Source organism: Populus nigra, chromosome 5 (genome assembly GCF_951802175.1).
Source record: "Populus nigra chromosome 5, ddPopNigr1.1, whole genome shotgun sequence".
Lineage (NCBI taxonomy): Eukaryota > Viridiplantae > Streptophyta > Magnoliopsida > Malpighiales > Salicaceae > Populus > Populus nigra.
In genome coordinates this window covers 20,779,368-20,797,126 of record NC_084856.1, presented here as the reverse complement: position 1 = coordinate 20,797,126, position 17,759 = coordinate 20,779,368, and the positions used below count along the sequence as shown (strand labels likewise).

At 33.7% G+C, this 17,759-nt stretch overlaps 3 protein-coding genes and 1 non-coding gene across 4 annotated transcripts; 1 reads left to right on the top strand and 3 right to left on the bottom strand.

Moving 5' to 3' along the window:
* Positions 1-130: 130 nt before the first annotated feature.
* Positions 131-2,488, bottom strand: LOC133693719 (guanosine deaminase-like). Its single transcript, XM_062115001.1, has 5 exons — positions 2,247-2,488; positions 1,377-1,430; positions 775-965; positions 531-635; positions 131-441 (listed from the first exon to the last, which is right to left on the bottom strand). Exons 1-5 carry the CDS (start codon positions 2,260-2,262, stop codon positions 253-255), a joined length of 555 nt encoding a protein of 184 aa, XP_061970985.1. The 5' UTR covers positions 2,263-2,488; the 3' UTR covers positions 131-252.
* Positions 2,489-6,812: 4,324 nt separating this feature from the next.
* LOC133693309 (small ribosomal subunit protein eS24z-like) lies at positions 6,813-9,250 on the bottom strand. Its single transcript, XM_062114499.1, has 5 exons — positions 9,075-9,250; positions 8,207-8,248; positions 7,689-7,859; positions 7,233-7,319; positions 6,813-7,150 (listed from the first exon to the last, which is right to left on the bottom strand). The coding sequence occupies exons 1-5, from the start codon at positions 9,144-9,146 to the stop codon at positions 7,118-7,120; spliced, it is 405 nt and encodes a 134-aa protein (XP_061970483.1). The 5' UTR covers positions 9,147-9,250; the 3' UTR covers positions 6,813-7,117.
* On the bottom strand, positions 8,524-8,609 carry LOC133695543 (small nucleolar RNA SNORD24). The gene has a single exon (XR_009842491.1). It is a non-coding gene; the product is annotated as a small nucleolar RNA SNORD24 (small nucleolar RNA).
* A 730-nt stretch (positions 9,251-9,980) lies between the features above and the next one.
* Positions 9,981-14,982, top strand: LOC133694564 (uncharacterized). Its single transcript, XM_062116120.1, has 6 exons — positions 9,981-10,950; positions 11,654-11,756; positions 13,595-13,650; positions 13,882-14,046; positions 14,502-14,615; positions 14,714-14,982. Exons 1-6 carry the CDS (start codon positions 10,258-10,260, stop codon positions 14,804-14,806), a joined length of 1,224 nt encoding a protein of 407 aa, XP_061972104.1. The 5' UTR covers positions 9,981-10,257; the 3' UTR covers positions 14,807-14,982.
* Positions 14,983-17,759: the final 2,777 nt, after the last annotated feature.

Sequence of the window (17,759 nt, the reverse complement as noted above, 5' to 3'; positions counted from 1 at the left end):
TCAGCAAAATGCATAATAAACTATAAAAAATTTTGAAAAAAATTAAAACGATATTATTATGATTCATCCCACATAATTTATTGACCTGAATTCTAAACCAAGACCGATTTAATTATCAGATGATTAAAGAAAAACAAAAAACAATGTGTTTCTTTATCATTAATGATATAATATTGGCATAATATTCGTACAATAAATAAACACACAAGAGTCAGTCCTCTAAGAATTCTTCAAGTAAATTGTGCATTAAAATCAATACATGGTAAATTTGGACTTTGTCTTTTCGAATACTTGCTCTGCGATGACAGCACCGCTCCCATCAGCTTTTTTGATCTCCAAGTGAGCCTTCTGATAGAACCCAGTGCCTCTTAGTGCATCAGCAATGAAATCATCAAACCCAATTGCAATTGCTGCTTCAGCTTCAGCTCCATAAACCAACCTCTGTTGCAAAGCCTAACATGTTAGAAACTTGGAAAAACTTGGAGCATTAAGCATCACATGGAAATGAGAGGGAGCTTCAGCTATTCAACCTTGACTCTTGAAAGATGGATGGCACCAAAGCACATCGGACATGGCTCGCAGGATGCGTATATTTCGCAATCCGAGAGCTCGATTCGGTTCAGCTTCTTACACGCCTGCGAGAAGAATTATATCATCCACGCATCGTATATAGCAGGAATTACCAGAGCAATTTGCACACCAGCACAAATGACACAACAGGGAACACTAAGCAAGCAGGTAAATCAGGGGAAAGTGGAAGTCTGAAGTCCTCACCTCTCTAACAGCTGTAACTTCTGCATGTGCTGTGGGATCGGTGTTCTTCAAAACCATGTTGTGACAGCTCATGATTATTTCATCATTTTGAACGACGACAGCACCAAACGGGCCTCCGTCGCCACATTCAACACCTTTATAAGCTTCTTCAACTGCTCTAGTTAGGAATTTATGGTCCCTGTCCTGAACAGCTGGTCGATCAATCATCAAAAACTATCATAATCAATAACTAACAAGAGACTAAAATACTATGGCCTCGAAACCAAAGAGACGTCTTTAACAGAACAGAACAGCAAATAAAAGAAAATCATAAATTTACTATACAGAGAAGTGGGGAGGACAATGCATTAATGCAGACAAGGACAGGAACAAACTTTCTCTTCGGTGTTCACAACAATCAAATTGATTGGGGTATAAAGATAGTTGTCAGAGCAGTCGGAGGTCTAACCGAAAAAGGATCTGAATCACTAGGTCGCTAGGTCAACCCAAGTAAAATCTGATCAACAAACGGCTGGTGATACTAATTTGTCATTAAAATATCTAAACAGGTTAGAAACAAAAAAATAATAATAATGGAGCAAGATACTCAAAAGGCAAATTACCTTGTTGATGAGCAGAAAAGGCAGATGCCACAGAAATAGTTCGGTCTTTGGCTACTGCGAAGAAGAGAGGCAAAACAAAAACAAAAAAGTTATTATTTATCTTCAATTGAAGAAAATACGTATACTCAAGTAAAATCTTATACAACCATGATGATATAAACTTTGAATAAATGATAAAATTCTTGGATTGACAATCATTTTGCTTTCTCAGAAATGACTCATCCATTTTCTTTGATGCTTCTGTATACCAATTGCTGAGTGAACAGTTTAAACATCACAGGAGGGGGAAATGTTTCTTAAAGAGGGATTAATTGAACAATTGTTGCTACTCTTATAACTCTATTAAGCCTCAAAATCTATAAACCAATCTGTACAAACACATAAAAAGAAAGCACACTCTGTCCTTGTCAAAACAGGACATATAGCTTAAATTCTTGGAAAGTCCGCCATTTTAAGAGATCTCAAAATCTTTTCAGCATGTATTAAAGATTAAGATTACAAATGTTAAAGGGGGGAACTTTAAGTCTTCATCTCCTGAGTGAAAAGGAAAGGAAATGAAAGGAAAGGAAAACAAATGGAGATGACCAGCTAACCAACAAACAAGAAAAGGAGAAGTTATAATTCCGCCCAAGCTATAATTCCAAAATATGCCAACCAACAAACACAGAAGCAAAAAAATATACAAGAAAAGTGACCCAGCTGAGAATCCCTTGATGAAAAAACCATAAAGCTCAAAGAACACGAAGCATGTAAACACAAATAATTGAGCTGAGACCATGACAGAGCACATCCATACAAGAAAACACCTTGAAAACAAAAACCCTTCATGAAAATTCAAGAAATAACAAATAAAAAGGAGAAGTTGATTACCATTAGCATCCTCCATGATGAAAGGAAATCAAGAAAATGGGGTTAACAAGGAATGGTGTGGAAAAGAGTAGATAAAGAGAAGGAAGATGTGTGAAAGAGGACGATATAAACTAGTCCACGAATTCAATATGTTTATAGTCTCACGTTCAAAAACGGAGAGAGGGAGAGATGGAAAGTGCAGGTGAGATTTAGAGAGAGAAAGAGTGGGACAAACGGGAATCTTCTTAGAGCTTTCAATCAAGTTGATTCACTTTTCTGTTTCTTTCTGTTTTTTTTTTCTTTTTCTTTTTGATTCTTGGATTAAAATGTAGCCACAAGTTAAAATATAAGAAAAAAGAAATTGGAAATAGTTCATAAATTCTATCATTCTTTTTTCCATTTTGTCCTTGTTAGGCCATGGTTATACTTTATGAGTTAAGCAAGGTAATAAAAAATAAAATTAATTTAAATTTTTTTAAAAATTAAAATATTTTAATTTTAATTTTTTAAAAACAAAATTGAGTCTGTTCTAGGTTATGATCAGATCATAAATTAACATGTAAGGTCAATCAAGTTTTACTAAGTCACTTTCGAACTAATTTAACATAAAACTCATTTTAAGACCCTATTTGTTTGCTGAAAAGTAGTTTCTTTTAGGAAAGTAAATTTCAGGGAAAATGAATTTCGAGAAAGTGAATTCTAGAAAAGTATTTTTCGATATTCGGTAGTGTAATGAAAAATAAATTGGAAAACACTTTCTAGTGTTTGGTTATGTTATGGAAAATGAGCTGGAAAATAACTTATTAATTTTTTATTTTTCTCAAGTTTATTAAAATAATGAGGAACAAATCTTACAAATTATAAAGTTGAATGAGAATGAAATTGAAAAAAAATATAATTTCATAAATTATCTTAAATAAAATAAATAATAATCAAAATAATAGAGATCAAATCTAAAAAATTAAAAAAAATTAAAATGAAGAAATTAAAATAATAATAATAAACATTTCATAAATTATTTGAAATAAAATAAGTAACAATCAAAAGAATGAGGACCAAATTTGATAGATAAAAATTTTCAATAAAAAAATGATAAGGAAAAAGCAAATAGCAATTATAAAAATAAGGACCAAAGTTAATATAAAAATTGATTTTTAAGAGATGAAATTAAAAAATAAATATTCAAAACAAATTATATATAGCAATCAAAAGTTTGAGGATCAAATTTGATATAATCAGCAAATAATGATATTTCTAAATTTTTCACAACTTTCAATCCGCCCAAATTTTACAGAAAAACACTTTCCTGAAAACCAAGCCGAATTTTCCTTTGGCTAGAAAATGTTTTTTGTTGACCAACTTTTCTAATGGCAAACAAACACAGGAAAGTTTGGAAAGTAATTTCCTGGAAATCACTTTCCGAAAAACAAACACAGCCTGAGTTAGGTTTTGAATTAATAGATCATCGAATTAATTTTGCAAGTCTAGCTTTGTTTTATAATAAAATGTCAAAAACTTGGATTGTGTACACAAATTCATTATTTTGTCTCATAATTTTTATTTGTGAGATTAAGAAAATATTTGATATCGTGGTAGTGGTTACTGTTTAAAAAGGTTTTAACTTGAAAATATGTTATAAAATATATATATATATATATATATATATATATATTAAAATTTATTTTTGATATTAATACATTAAAACAATTTAAAAATACCTAAAAATTTAATTTAAAACAAACAGTCACGCTACAATACCAACCATGCTCTAAATGAGTAGGTGGTTATGAATTTGCTTGAGCGATTGATGACATATATAGTATTGGATTTCTGGTGCTATTAAGTGAGATTGATTTAATTTTGTATACATTGAATTGATATTTACCTTGATATATGTTCAATGAACTAGTTAAGATTAGACAACCTGGACACCTTATATTAAAATAAAATGAGATATAAGATATCAAGTTGATAGAACAGCAGGACATTCAAAGTCTTTGTGCAAAATTCTTCTTTTATTTTTTTGAAAATGCAAAGTATTGCAAACCAGCTGTTTATTTGGAATTGTAATAGTAATGACGGTTCAAAATACTTTTTATTTAGAAATATATCAAAATAAAATTTTTTATTTTTTAAAAATTATTTTTTATATTAACATATCAAAATAATTTAAAAACAAAATAAATATTTAAATTTTTTAAAATATAGTTTATACTACATTCCTAAACAAACTCTTATCCTCACAGCTCGACTCGAAACCAGCTTTTACACGAGGTGCTTTGCATTTTGTGACCCGTAACCCCAAGAGTTTTTTTGTTGGCGGAAATACTCAAACTTGAGATATAGAGAAAATGAACCTTCAAGCCCTAAATGATATATGCTAGACCAATCCATCCCTTGGAGGTTGCAAAACTCCAATCATCCAAAATTTAGGATTAACAATCCTTATTTGCCTCGTGTGCATGATTTATTATCCAACAATTCTACTATTAGATTTAATTAAGATGGTGAGTAGGTTTGCTTTGCTAGTATTTTTGAAATTTAATTTAAAAAACATTTCAAATTCTTTTTTATAAATGATATAGTTTGGATTCACCAAAAAAAAAATAACATTTAACATTATAGTTATTAAACTCGGTCTTGTAGTTTAACTTTAGATTTAGATCCTTACCTAACTAAGTTTCTGGTTGAACAAAAAAAGATATTAACTCAGTTAAACCCATTGAATCCAAGAAAACTTGTAATAATCTAATCAACCTATTCTAAACTGGGTTGGATTAATGTTTTGCAAACAAAATATTTTGTAGATTGATTTAATAAACAGTGAATTAACCCAAAAACTTAAAGAATTCAAGTTTTTTATGGATTAATTTCCAGTCTTGATGAAAAAGATTAGAATAGGAATATCCTAACTATAAACTCAAAAAAACACAATATCCAGCAATAATTTCCATCTTCTCTAAGCTAAAAATCAAATTTGTTTGGTTTTCTGTTGGACCTATAAGTTGGGGTCACATTCTTATAATCTTTTCCCATGGCTAACTTGGGATGATACCTTCATGGCTCATTAATGAAGAGAGAAGACTTATAGACCCCATAGAAGAAGGACCTAGAACCGACGGCTCACCTATATTTAAAGATTATTTCCAAGTAATAAAAATTATCTTTAATTTTCAAAATATATATATTTTTATTTCTTTAATTTTGTCCTGGTGCCTTTCTCTTTTTTATTATAGCTATTGTTAATTATAGATTTTACAGCATAAAATTTCTTAAAAAAGTTGATGTAAGATGGGATTAAAGTCGGTGAGTGTTGGATATTTTTCAAATATACTTTTTACTTAAAAATATATTAAAATGTTATTTAACACCAACCCATCAATATTATTGAAAACCATTTAAAAGTATTAATTTAATATTTTTTAAAACAAATTATATTTTTAAAACACAAGCAATAACAGAAATTACGGGCACGCTACGTTCGAAGGACTGTCGTGTTGAAGTGGCTATATATATATATATATTTGGTTAGTTGGTTGGTTGCTTGAAGCTAGCAAGAAGTCCTTTTTAGTAAAAAAGAAATCTCCGATGGCCAAACCACACACGATCTTTTTTCCCGTCACAACAGAAGGGAAGGCGGAGCCGGTGTGAAGACCTTCAGAGCCCTTACTTAATCAAAGACTAGAATCCAAACACATGCTCCACGCCGTTGAGGAAGCAGCAAGTATGGTGCTTCGACCGACCAAGCACATGGACTTCAAGAAAACTCTCTGGATTTTTATTATGCTTTGGACGACGACCTCTTCTCCCTCCAGAAGCTGACACCCCTTGACATGTATTAGGGGGCATGTTGTGTTTGATTAAAAAATTTAATTTTTTTAATTTAAAAATATATTAAAATAATATTTTTTTATCTTTTAAAATAAAAGTTGCACCGCTGCCCCCAAATACATTTACTCAGATGCTAAAGTTGTGTTTGATTAAAAAAATAAATATATTTTTACAATAGTTTTAAAATAATTTTATATGCTTCTGAAAACAAAAATTATAAAAAAGACACTGTCAATATATCTCATATCTCAAAATATCTCGAAGAAACAATATCTCTAGATACTATCTAAGAGATGATACTCAACCACCCTCATCAAGACAAGACCTTACTTGTAATAACATCTTGATTGTTTTTACAGTTGGACCACTTTTATAATGAGTTAATTTTTTTAATATTTTAATTTTAATTTTATATTTTATCCAAAAAAATAATAAAAATTATTATTTTAATATATTCTATAGTACAAAATACCTTATAATAACCACAATATCACAAATGACAACAAGTCAAACCAATAGCTAGTCATCCAAACCAAACAAAATGAAATGGTTTAATTTTTGTTCTTTTGGTTAAAAGATGGTTGCATTTTAATCATGACTGATTTCATTTATTTTTATGGTTATGATTTACCAACAAAGAAGTTGATGACCAGATAGATGGAATAAATATTTGTTTTTTTATATATTTTTGTATTAATTACTGAAACTTGTAGTTATAATCATTTCTGCTTTCTAATTTTTCACCTTGTCGGAAAGTTAAAAAAATCAAAATGGTTATTCTTACAATTCTTACAAAAATAAAGAGATGAAATAGATCGTCACATCCAGGTAACGAATCCAGAAGTTATAGCCTTCAAATTTCAGAAAATGGGATCTAACTGTTCAGTGTTCCAAAACTTGTCCACTGATAGTGTTCGAAATCAGAGAATTTAACTAAACACTGACACCAGCATCCACTCAAAAAAGAAATGTTCCATCTGAAGAGTACCTAAATGATAGAGAACAAGACTGAAGAAATCCCCCTTGGTGAATCTGGGCACTTAAAAACTATCACAAACTCCCTACTTCTTCTTTGCAGCATCTCCAGCCTTTGTCTGCATGAGTAAATATCAAGGTAAGTTATTGCTCTTGCAGCAATACATCGAAATACAACCATAAATAAAACCACTCGCTCACCTTCTTTACTCCGCGGACTTTCTTGGCTCTGTTCTTTCTCTCCTTCAATTGCTTCCTTGACTTCTCAACCTTAGTGGCAAGCCCATTCTGCCAAAAACAAGACACAAGACAGAACAAGACTATGCATGATTCAGACAAACATGGATAAAATGAGTTGCTCAATCAAACCAACACGTGCATTGATATACAAAAACAGACTCACAGAAGACAAAGATCTATTTCATTAATGCATATTTTGCAATATGCACTAACAGAAACTTGACATAAGAAAACACTCCCTCGATGAATATCTATATCAGTTCATTCTACAAGTGTTTTTTCCACACAATATGCTGTGAATTTTAGCTCCATTTTACTTAATTAATGCATAATTTGCAAGTTTAGATAATAAAAAGAAAATAATATCAGACAAACATGGGATTTAACATAAGAGAATGAAAGGCATTTACGACATACCCTAATAAGCCTATACTTGGGCTCGTACTTCTTTGCATTGTCAACTGTATCATAAATCAACCCAAATCCAGTGGATTTCCCACCTCCAAAATGCGTCCTAAACTTGAACACAAAGATTGTATTTGTGTCCTTCACCTCATACAAACTTGCCAGCTTCTCCTTCAATTCTGCCTAATTAACAGCACAAGTGCAAGACACACAATAAAACACAGTGCATCAGTCACTCAAAGCCAAGACTTTCTTACAAAAAGAAAAGGTCGGTGTAAATAACCTTAAAAAATACTGGTGAAACTTGGTATGTTATGCTTATAGATTGGAACCATTGAACATTTAATATCACCATGAAATAAGTTAAATTGTTCCCGGTCCCCATATGAAATGCAAATATCTCCTCAAAAACCATTGATGACATAAATGATAGTAAAAAAAAAAACAAGGAAAAAAGAAGAAGAAGAGTTGTGGTGAGCAAAATAAAACGCATAAAATTTCAAAAAAGCAACGTTCAAACAAGGATATACCTTAGAAACATTGGCTCTGCCAGGATGAAGAACATCAATGATCTGCATTAATCAAAAGAAAAGAATGAAAACCAAAAACACTTGAAGATCTTACATGAAAAAGATAACACATGCATTGGATTACACATCTCCGCTGAAGATCTATAACCTACAACAAAAACTAACATCAGCAGGCAATGCAGCGCTCTAACATAGCCAATTTGACACCAAAAGTGTATTTATTCTAACCCAACCATCATTTTACCAATCTATAAAATCTCCAAAAGAAAAAATAACTAGAAAACAAAAGAAAATGAATTGAAACCAAAAGGATTCATGGCCTCAAATCTTGGTGGTATACTATCATCAGATGGATTCCTTGAAACCCATCAAGAGTAGCAAATATTTGATCATATCATTGGCCCACATAAACTAGCACACCCAACTTCTCAAAACCAAAAATACAGCACTTTATTCATTTCATGATCCATACAAAAACATCAATAACTAACATAAAAACCAACATGCACGGACCTTGTCTAATCTAAACAATGTTTCATTATTATTCAACCAAACAAACCAAAACCATTCAAATTCGCTAATTACAACTTATGAAAACAATCTCTTATATTTCCAATTAGGATGGTAACCCAATCAAGTCGTAACTAGTAATTCCCAAGGCAGCAAACACTAACACTAACACTAACAAACAAACAGCAAACGTTAAAAAACAACACCCTCAAAAAGTTCTGAACTTTCTTTCTTACAGTTCAAGATCTATATGACCCAGTTGAGCAAGACCAACAACTAACCAACTATCTTTACTAAATCTTTTTTTGGGTACCTAGAAAATGAAGGAAACAGAGAGAATGTGAGGGTCAAAGCTTACAAATTGCTTCCTTGAAAGAAGACGATTTGTCATGAACTTCCTGGTACGAATGGTAACTGCTTTGTCTGCCATGGCTTCAATCAAAACCCTAGATTTTGCCTTTCGATTTTGGAGGCAGGAAGCGAGAGAGAGGCAAATTGCAGCAGCTGCAGCTCAGAGAGAGGATGATAGAAAGGCAAAACCCTGATATTTATAGTGTTGAGTTCTTAGGGTTTTTTGGATCCACTGGATGAACTGGGCCCTTCAGATTTTATTGGGCTATTATGCCTTTTGAGGGTGTTGGGCTAAATAGATATCGTTCTTAGGCTTGTGAAAATTCTAGGCCTGTTGAGTATTTTTTTTTAAAAATAAATTATATCTAAAAGATGGTTAAGACAGATTTAATTAAATAGATAAAAAGAGCAAAAATTATATCCCTTGGAATTAAAAATTGCTGTTATTTTGGATTCAAATTCAGTTTAGGTGATATTTGGTACCAAGATAAAAAAATAATTATTACAAGATAATCATTGTATAAAGCTAATTTAAAAAAAAAGTATTGTATTAATAAATTTAAAATACCAAATATTTAGGGCAGTGAGAGATAAAATAATTAAAATATGAATAATGATTCTAAAAATAGAAATCAAAATTATTTAAATATCTATTTTATAAAAATTTAGTTTGATGTGCAGAAAGTAACCAAGAATTACCTAAATTTCAATAAAATAAAATAAAATAAAGTGGAACCAAAATTAATAATATTGGTACAACCCTGGAACCAATTGTGAAACAAAAAAATAAAAATACATGGAAAGGCAAGCTCCAAGCTTGACTAATGTCACGTGCTACAGATTGGAGTCACGTGACTCAAGAAGATGGAGAATCCTCCCTCCAAGAAAACAACCAATCCAAACTCCAGAACAGAGATGAGGTTCCAAAATGAACCAAAGCCACAGATCTCAAAACTTAGTCACTCCATTTCACAATCCCCTCCTTAAATTCATCAACCAATCGAACACTCCTCCTCCTCTTCTCTTCCTTCACCCATTCAATTCAACCCCACAGCATAAAATATCTCACAATCAGACAACAACGGCAGCAGAAACATTGATCTCTCTCGCCCTCTTCAACATCATAACTTCCCACGTAAACAAAACAAAGACACGAACTTCAAACATCACCCCAGACTTCAAAGTCTTCAATGGCTACTGCTTCATTAATCGAATCAAGCCCATTAAAATGGAAAAAAGCCTTCCCTTTCCAACCACAACCACCTCTTTTGACCCCCAATCACTACCCTTATTTGATTCCTCTAAAACCCCCTAAATTTACCTCTAAATGCATCTCTCAACTCCCCATCCTGAATCCAAACTCGAAAAACAACAATGGCCCTTTTCCAATATCACCTTCAATTACAAAACCCATATCTCAAAATCTCTCCAAACCTCCCACCTCTAAAAACCCACTCGAGATTATCTATGAAACAATGCTAAAAGCACTTGATATCCTCAAAAAACCTGCAATCGCAGCGATTTTGATAGGGGTTTTGTTATTACATGATCCTTACTCGGCATTTGCTGCTTCTGGAGGTAGAATTGGTGGGAATTCCTTTTCACGGCGATCGTCATCTGAGTATTCTTCGAGGAGTTATTCAGTGCCTCGGGGTGGAAGTTCAGGGTTCTCGTATTCCGTGCCTTACTATGCTCCGTCGCCGTTCGGTGGTGGTGGTGTTTATGTGGGGCCCGCGGTTGGGGTTGGGGTTGGTGCTGGGTCTAGTTTGTTTTTTATATTGGCAGGGTTTGCTGCATTTATGTTGGTTTCTGGGTTTCTTTCGGATAGGAATGAAGGCGGGGTGCTTACCGCTGCTGAGAAAACTTCTGTGCTTAAGCTTCAGGTAAATGGTGGTGATTGAATTTTTTTGAATTTTGATTGGTTTTGCGTGTTTTAATGTTTTTGGCTTTGGTTTGTGTTGTTATTTAAGTTTGTGTTCTAGTGTTGCTAAATGGTTAATCATGAGTTGGAGGAGATGCTTGAATGGAATGACTGTTGGTGAAAGTACTGTTCAATTGTTGCCTCCCAATTTGCTGTTGGTGATTTAGGTTGCTTAATATTCTGATTTTTACGGACTAAATTTGGCAGTAGGGCCTTGTGGCTAAATGATTTTTCTTCTTTTTTTTCCGGTCCATTTCTTTATTGATTACATTGCGATGAGGTGCCATATTAAGCAAAACATGGTAATAGATAAGAAAATGGTATGTTCATTAGATGATGAAGTCTAGCTTCTAGGTGGGGTAGTTACAGCAAAAATTGGTGTATATTTGGAGAATGGATTAGAATGCACATGAGACAAGGTGTGCTAGATGAAATGCTTTCTTTGAGAAAGGAAATAAAAATGGTAGGATTACTGTATTTCAGGGTTGGCTCAAAGGGGACTTTGAGAGGTTGTGATGAGTGTAAAAGTGTCTGATAGTTTTGACTGCTCTGATTTAATTTAAAGCCTGATTCTGTCATTATGAGAGTTGCAGACTGACAATGGATGCAGTTTCCTAACTGGATCTTCTGAAAGCATTTTACAAATCATCTTATCTTTTTCACAGGTTGGGTTGTTGGGGATGGGGCGTTCACTTCAAAGGGACCTTAATAGGATCGCAGAAGTTGCAGATACATCCTCATCAGAGGGTTTGAACTATGTATTGACAGGTATTGCTTTTCAGTAATTGTTTTTTCTGTCCCTCCAATTTAACACCCCCCCCCCCCTCTATTTTGTTTTTAATGAAGGAACTTTCTTGTGCCTTGTTATTGGCTTATTAGTGGGTATGGCCTTTTTCTTTTTTGTGACTATACCATGCCAAACACAAGTCAGTAAACTGTAAGGAACACGTATGTGTTTAGCTAACGACTTCAAATATAATTTTAGAAAATTATGATACTCTGAAGTATTAGAAGTGTTTAGAGAGTAAATAGTGCATTGTATGGTATTAAATTCAAACAAAGCCAGAATCATGATACCTTATAGTTTGAAAAGAACCCTGTAATGCAACCTTTTCTATTTTTTGAGGTTATTCTGTAGAAATGAAGTCATCCTGTGTTGCTCATGGATTTGCTTACAAAAAGCCATTATTTGTGGAAGGATAATGGTCACTGCCCAGAGATGGAGGGGAGTTGTATTTAGTTTTTAAATGCAGTTTGTAACTTGTTGGTGCTTTTGAGTCTAGTGGAATATTTTGTTGGAATATCAGCATGTGAAGTTTAGCAATAAGAACAAGTGTTGGTTTGTAAGTTGAAAGAAAAAGCTCGTGGTTTGTCAGGGAATGCTGGGGCAGAAGGGAATGGATGTTTCTGAACTTTTAATGGGGACAGAAGACATATTACACATGAGAATAATGTTGACATTTCAGGTAAGAATAGGATACACTCTTTGTTGTGACCTCTAAAGTTTCTCGAATCAAATACCTATCAGGATATATTCTAAGATAGCTGTACTAAATACCGCTTCTAAATCTTAGGCAAGGGAGGATATGACCAGAAAACTTATCATGAGAAAGATCAATGAAACTCAATTTGTCCAACTTGCACAACTGGATGGGTATTCCGCCTTCAAGGTTATTATAACCTAACAGAAGAAAGCTCATGTGGGAAACCTCACCAATCCATTCTGAAATGTTGCCAGTCAATTGATTATGGCTAAGATCCAATGTTATTAGCTCAAAGGAGTTATGGAATGCATCTTCCAAAGATCCCTGTAATTTATTTTGTGACAAATAAACATGAACTAGTGGCAAAGAGCTAAAGCAAGATGGCAGAGTTCCAGTTATGATGTTTTCTGAGAGGTCCAAAACTTGAAGAGAAGACACATTACACATGAGATTAAAGTTGACTCTAAAGTTCTTTTGTTTTTGTGAAGGTCTGGAAGGCTCTCTTTGTACTTGTTCTGCTTCACATTTGAAACTTTTTAGAGCTCTTGTTGCCTGGTATTTGAAGTTCTTGGCATGGGCTCACTGTTATGATGTACTTGGTTCTTTCTTCATTTTTTTTAATGAATTGCTTTCTTAAACAAAATGATCAAAACTGGTGTTTAGTTTCTTTCCTTTAATCTGGACACGTGGGATTGGTTTTATGGTCTGTGTTATGACCAAGTCTTGAGGCATTATTCTTATGCTTTCAGCAAAAGAAGTACAGAATACAGTCAAGGCTAGAAATCTTTGCCTTGTAATTCATTTGGATTGGTTTCATTTCCTCGCTCACATATCCATCTCAACAGCCTGGTGTCACAGGCACTCGTTTTATGCACATTGTGTTTAAGTACTGCTGGCGTTCTTTTGCTTTGATAAAATGGTTTCATCATTGTTTCATTTTTTTTTTCCCTTAAATGTGACACATTTCACAAATCTTCCTAAGTTTAATTCTTAAAGGCCATGGTAATAATTTTGTGAATGTCAAGGGAACTCTGTTGTTACCCTTGAAGACATGCTATATCATTTCATCCTGTAATATATCAACATATCAGCTTGTTTTACATATGTTTGTTCTGGTTGCAGAGACATCACTAGCTTTGCTCCGGCATCCTGATTATTGCATCTCTGGCCATTCATTTGTAAGTATACAGCTCTTTCCTGGAGCATTTTTCTGGGTTTTCATATATCTATGCATGTTTGCTTGGATTTATCAAACTCTCTCCATCATGTCTCTTGGATTACATTCTATTATGTAATAATTTTTATCTGCTTCATTTAGGCTGTCTTCTTCCTGCTTTTACATTTCATACTTGATTAATATATATCAGGACTGATGGATAGATGCACATGCAATTTTTCCTTCTTATCAGGTGGACGTGAAGCGAAGTATGGAGGATGGTGAAAAACGTTTCAATCAACTTTCTATTGAAGAGCGTGGGAAATTTGATGAAGAGACACTAGTCAATGTGAACAGCATAAAAAGGCAAAGCACAAGCAGCAAAAGATCTAATGGATTTAGCAATGAGTATATAGTGGTAAGATTAATTCTCTAAAGTTCCAATATTTTTTATCTGCTATTTGAATTCTGGATTGAAAGACTTTTTGCACAGTGGTATTGCAAATAATGTGTGCTGTTCTTCGGCTACACACAGTGCAATTCATTCTGCCCTCCCCCTTCAAAAAACCCAAAACAATTCTTCCACTACGGGACTTGGAGTTGAGATAGTCTAAATGTTAGGCTAGGGATATGTTGTAAAGATAAAATCATCCTTTGAATGAGGGAAATGCTCGACTTATTAATGAGGGGAAAATGTTTGCCTCTGAAATTAACTCTTGGGTGCATGGTTATTTTCTAGTATTACAAAATTAGTGTTGTAAGTCTGTATCATGTTAGAATTTCATAGATCGGATTGAAATGATTTGATCACATTGATGCTAAGTTGAACTGAATTATTCTCATTTTTGCTCTGAAAATTGTTCATATTCTCAGATAACTATCTTGGTGGCTGCTGAAGGAGTATATAAACTACCAACCATCAATGGTAGCGGAGACTTAAAGGAAGCCTTGCAAAAGCTTGGTTCAATATCTGCCAGTAAAATACTGGTGAGGACAGAAAAATTCCCTGAGTCATGAATGATTTCTTTTTTATTTTATGGAAATTAAGTAAATTCAACACTAATATCTCCTTGATTATCATACAGGCAGTTGAGGTGTTGTGGACACCTCAGAATGAAAATGACACACTGTCAGAGAGGGAACTACTTGAAGATTACCCACTTTTGAGGCCTCTATAAGAGTTTATAGCAGAAACTTGTATTTTGCGTTGGGGTGGTGTAATTACTTTGTAAATTAGGTGGAATTTATATAAAACAAGCCCAAGGTGTACATATCATACTTGCCTGCTACTGAGTAAATTTACCTGTGCTGAATTTCTGAGCTTATGAAGAGATAGATTATGTTTCTTCTGAAACACAGCTGAATTCTTTCACGAGCAATTCGGCCAGTATGGTACATTCTAACAGATTCAAAGAATAAAGTCTACAGAGGTTTGCAATGCAACTCTGAATGAAATATTGGTGTGCATTGTAACCCGTGTTTGGTTTGGTTAATGTCTCGGACATAAAAAAAAAGAATGTGTTGGTTGGAAAGACAGATAAGTACATCTTTGAAACAATATTGAAGTGAATTTGTGTTGGTGCTTGTAAGTTTAATAGCCTTATGTAACCTCTGAATCAAGGTATCTCCATTCCAGGAGTCTCCAAAGTTTCATGTAACGTTTGGTTTATATTCTGCTGTACGATTAATATGGTACTCCCTCATTTATGCCATGTAGGCTGCTGGCTCCATGACTCCCATCTCTCTGTATTCCTTCTGATCTAGTCGACTATAAAATACAATTGAAGGCCATGGATGGTTTAAATGGCTCCTGTTAAGATACTCTGCTTTTACGACAGAGTATCTTCCATTGTTTCGTAGGCTTCCTCTTGAACTCGCTAGTGAGCAAACTAGGGTTTCAACTTGGCAATATTCGAAAAACTATCCATCAATTATTTTATGGGTTAAATTGTACTGATTACGAAATGGATAGGGATGCAGCCCTTGCACAGCAACATCACGGCAAGGGATAGATAGCTCATTCGAGCTTTCTTTATTTTGTTGATTGTGGCTGAACTTGATCTCCCTGGTAAGTTCCTTGATAGTGCAGGGGGTTCCTTTCAGTGCGTTGGTTTTATTTTTTCACCTTTTCTCCATAATAATAAATCTACCTTGCATCATTACCCATCAGGGTGAAATCTCAAGAGACGGAGAAACGTTTAGCTATGCAGAATACGCAAGGAGTTTTAATGTCCCCTTCCATAGAATTTCCCGCGTGTTCATACTCTAGTCTAGGCTATCTCCACGCTTCATTTTGAGGCCAAATCTGCAATATCTTCTACTTTTTTGGTAGCTAATTTCCGTAGCGTCTCAGAGTTCTTAAGAGGGCTCAAGTTAGCAATATGACAACGAAGTGATAAGAGTTTCAATCAACCTTAACCAGCATTGTCCTTATCACAAACTGTTGACTTTGGCCTAACATTCACCACCTTAATTCATGCATGATGGAAACTACACGCAGTAAAGTAGTTCAAGTGGTTTTTGTTTTATTATGTTAGGGTAGGAATATGGACATTAACGGTAAGATTTCTAGTGTTAGATCCCATACCATTTTCCTTTTTTATTGGAAATCCTCATTTTCTGGCGGCTTTCGTTTTTGGCCTGGATTTCTAGAATTGTCAAAAGAAGATTTTTTATTCTTTTCAACCGACCTAAAACATAGTGGAGCTTAGCCCACACTTTAGGGTTAGGCAAGCTTATCTTTTCAACCCTTTCATTATGTTCGCAAGCTCCTTCGATGCATATGCCTTGCCAGAACTTCCACTCTTAATTAAGATGTAGAATCTGATCAAGTCAAGATTCTACTCTACCCATAAATCTCAAAGTACCTTGAGCATGGAAATGTCAGGATTTCTAGGCAGCCCTTCAATTCTGGTGGAGCTCTGCTGCTAATTAATTTGATGGATGCAATAGAAACGAAGTTCTGAAACTTCTGTCCCTTCACAGAATTGTAATTCATGGAATCCTTCGAATTTTGTGCGTGGATATTTCTTGTGGCGGTGATTGATTATTACACGGTGCATTTAACATTGGACCCGCCACTGTCTTTGCCACTCCTCCATCCACATTTTTTTAAGTGTTAGATGGCCACACAGCTGAAATATCTTCCAGCCCCCCACTCTCTATCAGTACCAATCCTTATCATGCAATCTTCAACAAAGGGTGTGTGAACCTGGTTTCCAGAAAGACAAAGATATATATATATATATATATATATATATATATATATATATATATATATATATATATATATATATATATTGAGCTTTCTCTGACTGAAAGTAAAGAAAGATTTAATCTATGGATGTTCTGAGTGGAATTTCTGCTTTTTGAAGCTTTCTTCAATTGTTGAATTCAACATGGGAGATGTACCGAGCAATCCCTTTTGATAAAGTTGCTTTCTCCGTAATAAAGAAGATCACTTTTATGGGATTCTTATGCTTCCACTTCTCCTATGTGTGCTGCTGTGGCTGTAATCACAAAATGACAAGGAAAACTCATATCCTCAAGTCATCATTATCATATTATTAACGTGAGACAACAAAAGGATAAGAAAATCATCAATCATGTAAGGCTCTTTTCCACTGTTATTAAACATGCCAATACTAGATCAACCCGGGACTCGACAAATCCGATAATAGCCTAGGTTAAGTGTTCAAAAAATTAATCTAATTAACTTAGTAGATCAACCCGCTACATGATAAAAATTAAGTTTTTTTTTTTAAATTTTTTTTTAATAATGTTGTTGTAATTTAAAAGAATTTTATAAATCGGGATAACAAGGCGTTGCATTGAGTTGATTTCGAGTTAGATTTAATACTTATACTTATTTGACTCCTTATCAACCCATTAACCCTAAATAAATGCTTCAATCATCCTCCTTTGGTATAGCATGCTTGTGTTGAATCTTTTGTGTTTAGTGTCAATTTCTTTTTCTTGGTAACGTAAAATTTAGAGGAAGAATACAGAAAAGATGTAGTTTAACACTTCACATCCTTGTTTCTTGTTGAACAAGATAGTTAAATCTGAATTTAATCATGAATTGGTCAAATTTCAATGAATTAAAAATTTTATGTAATATTTCTTTGATTT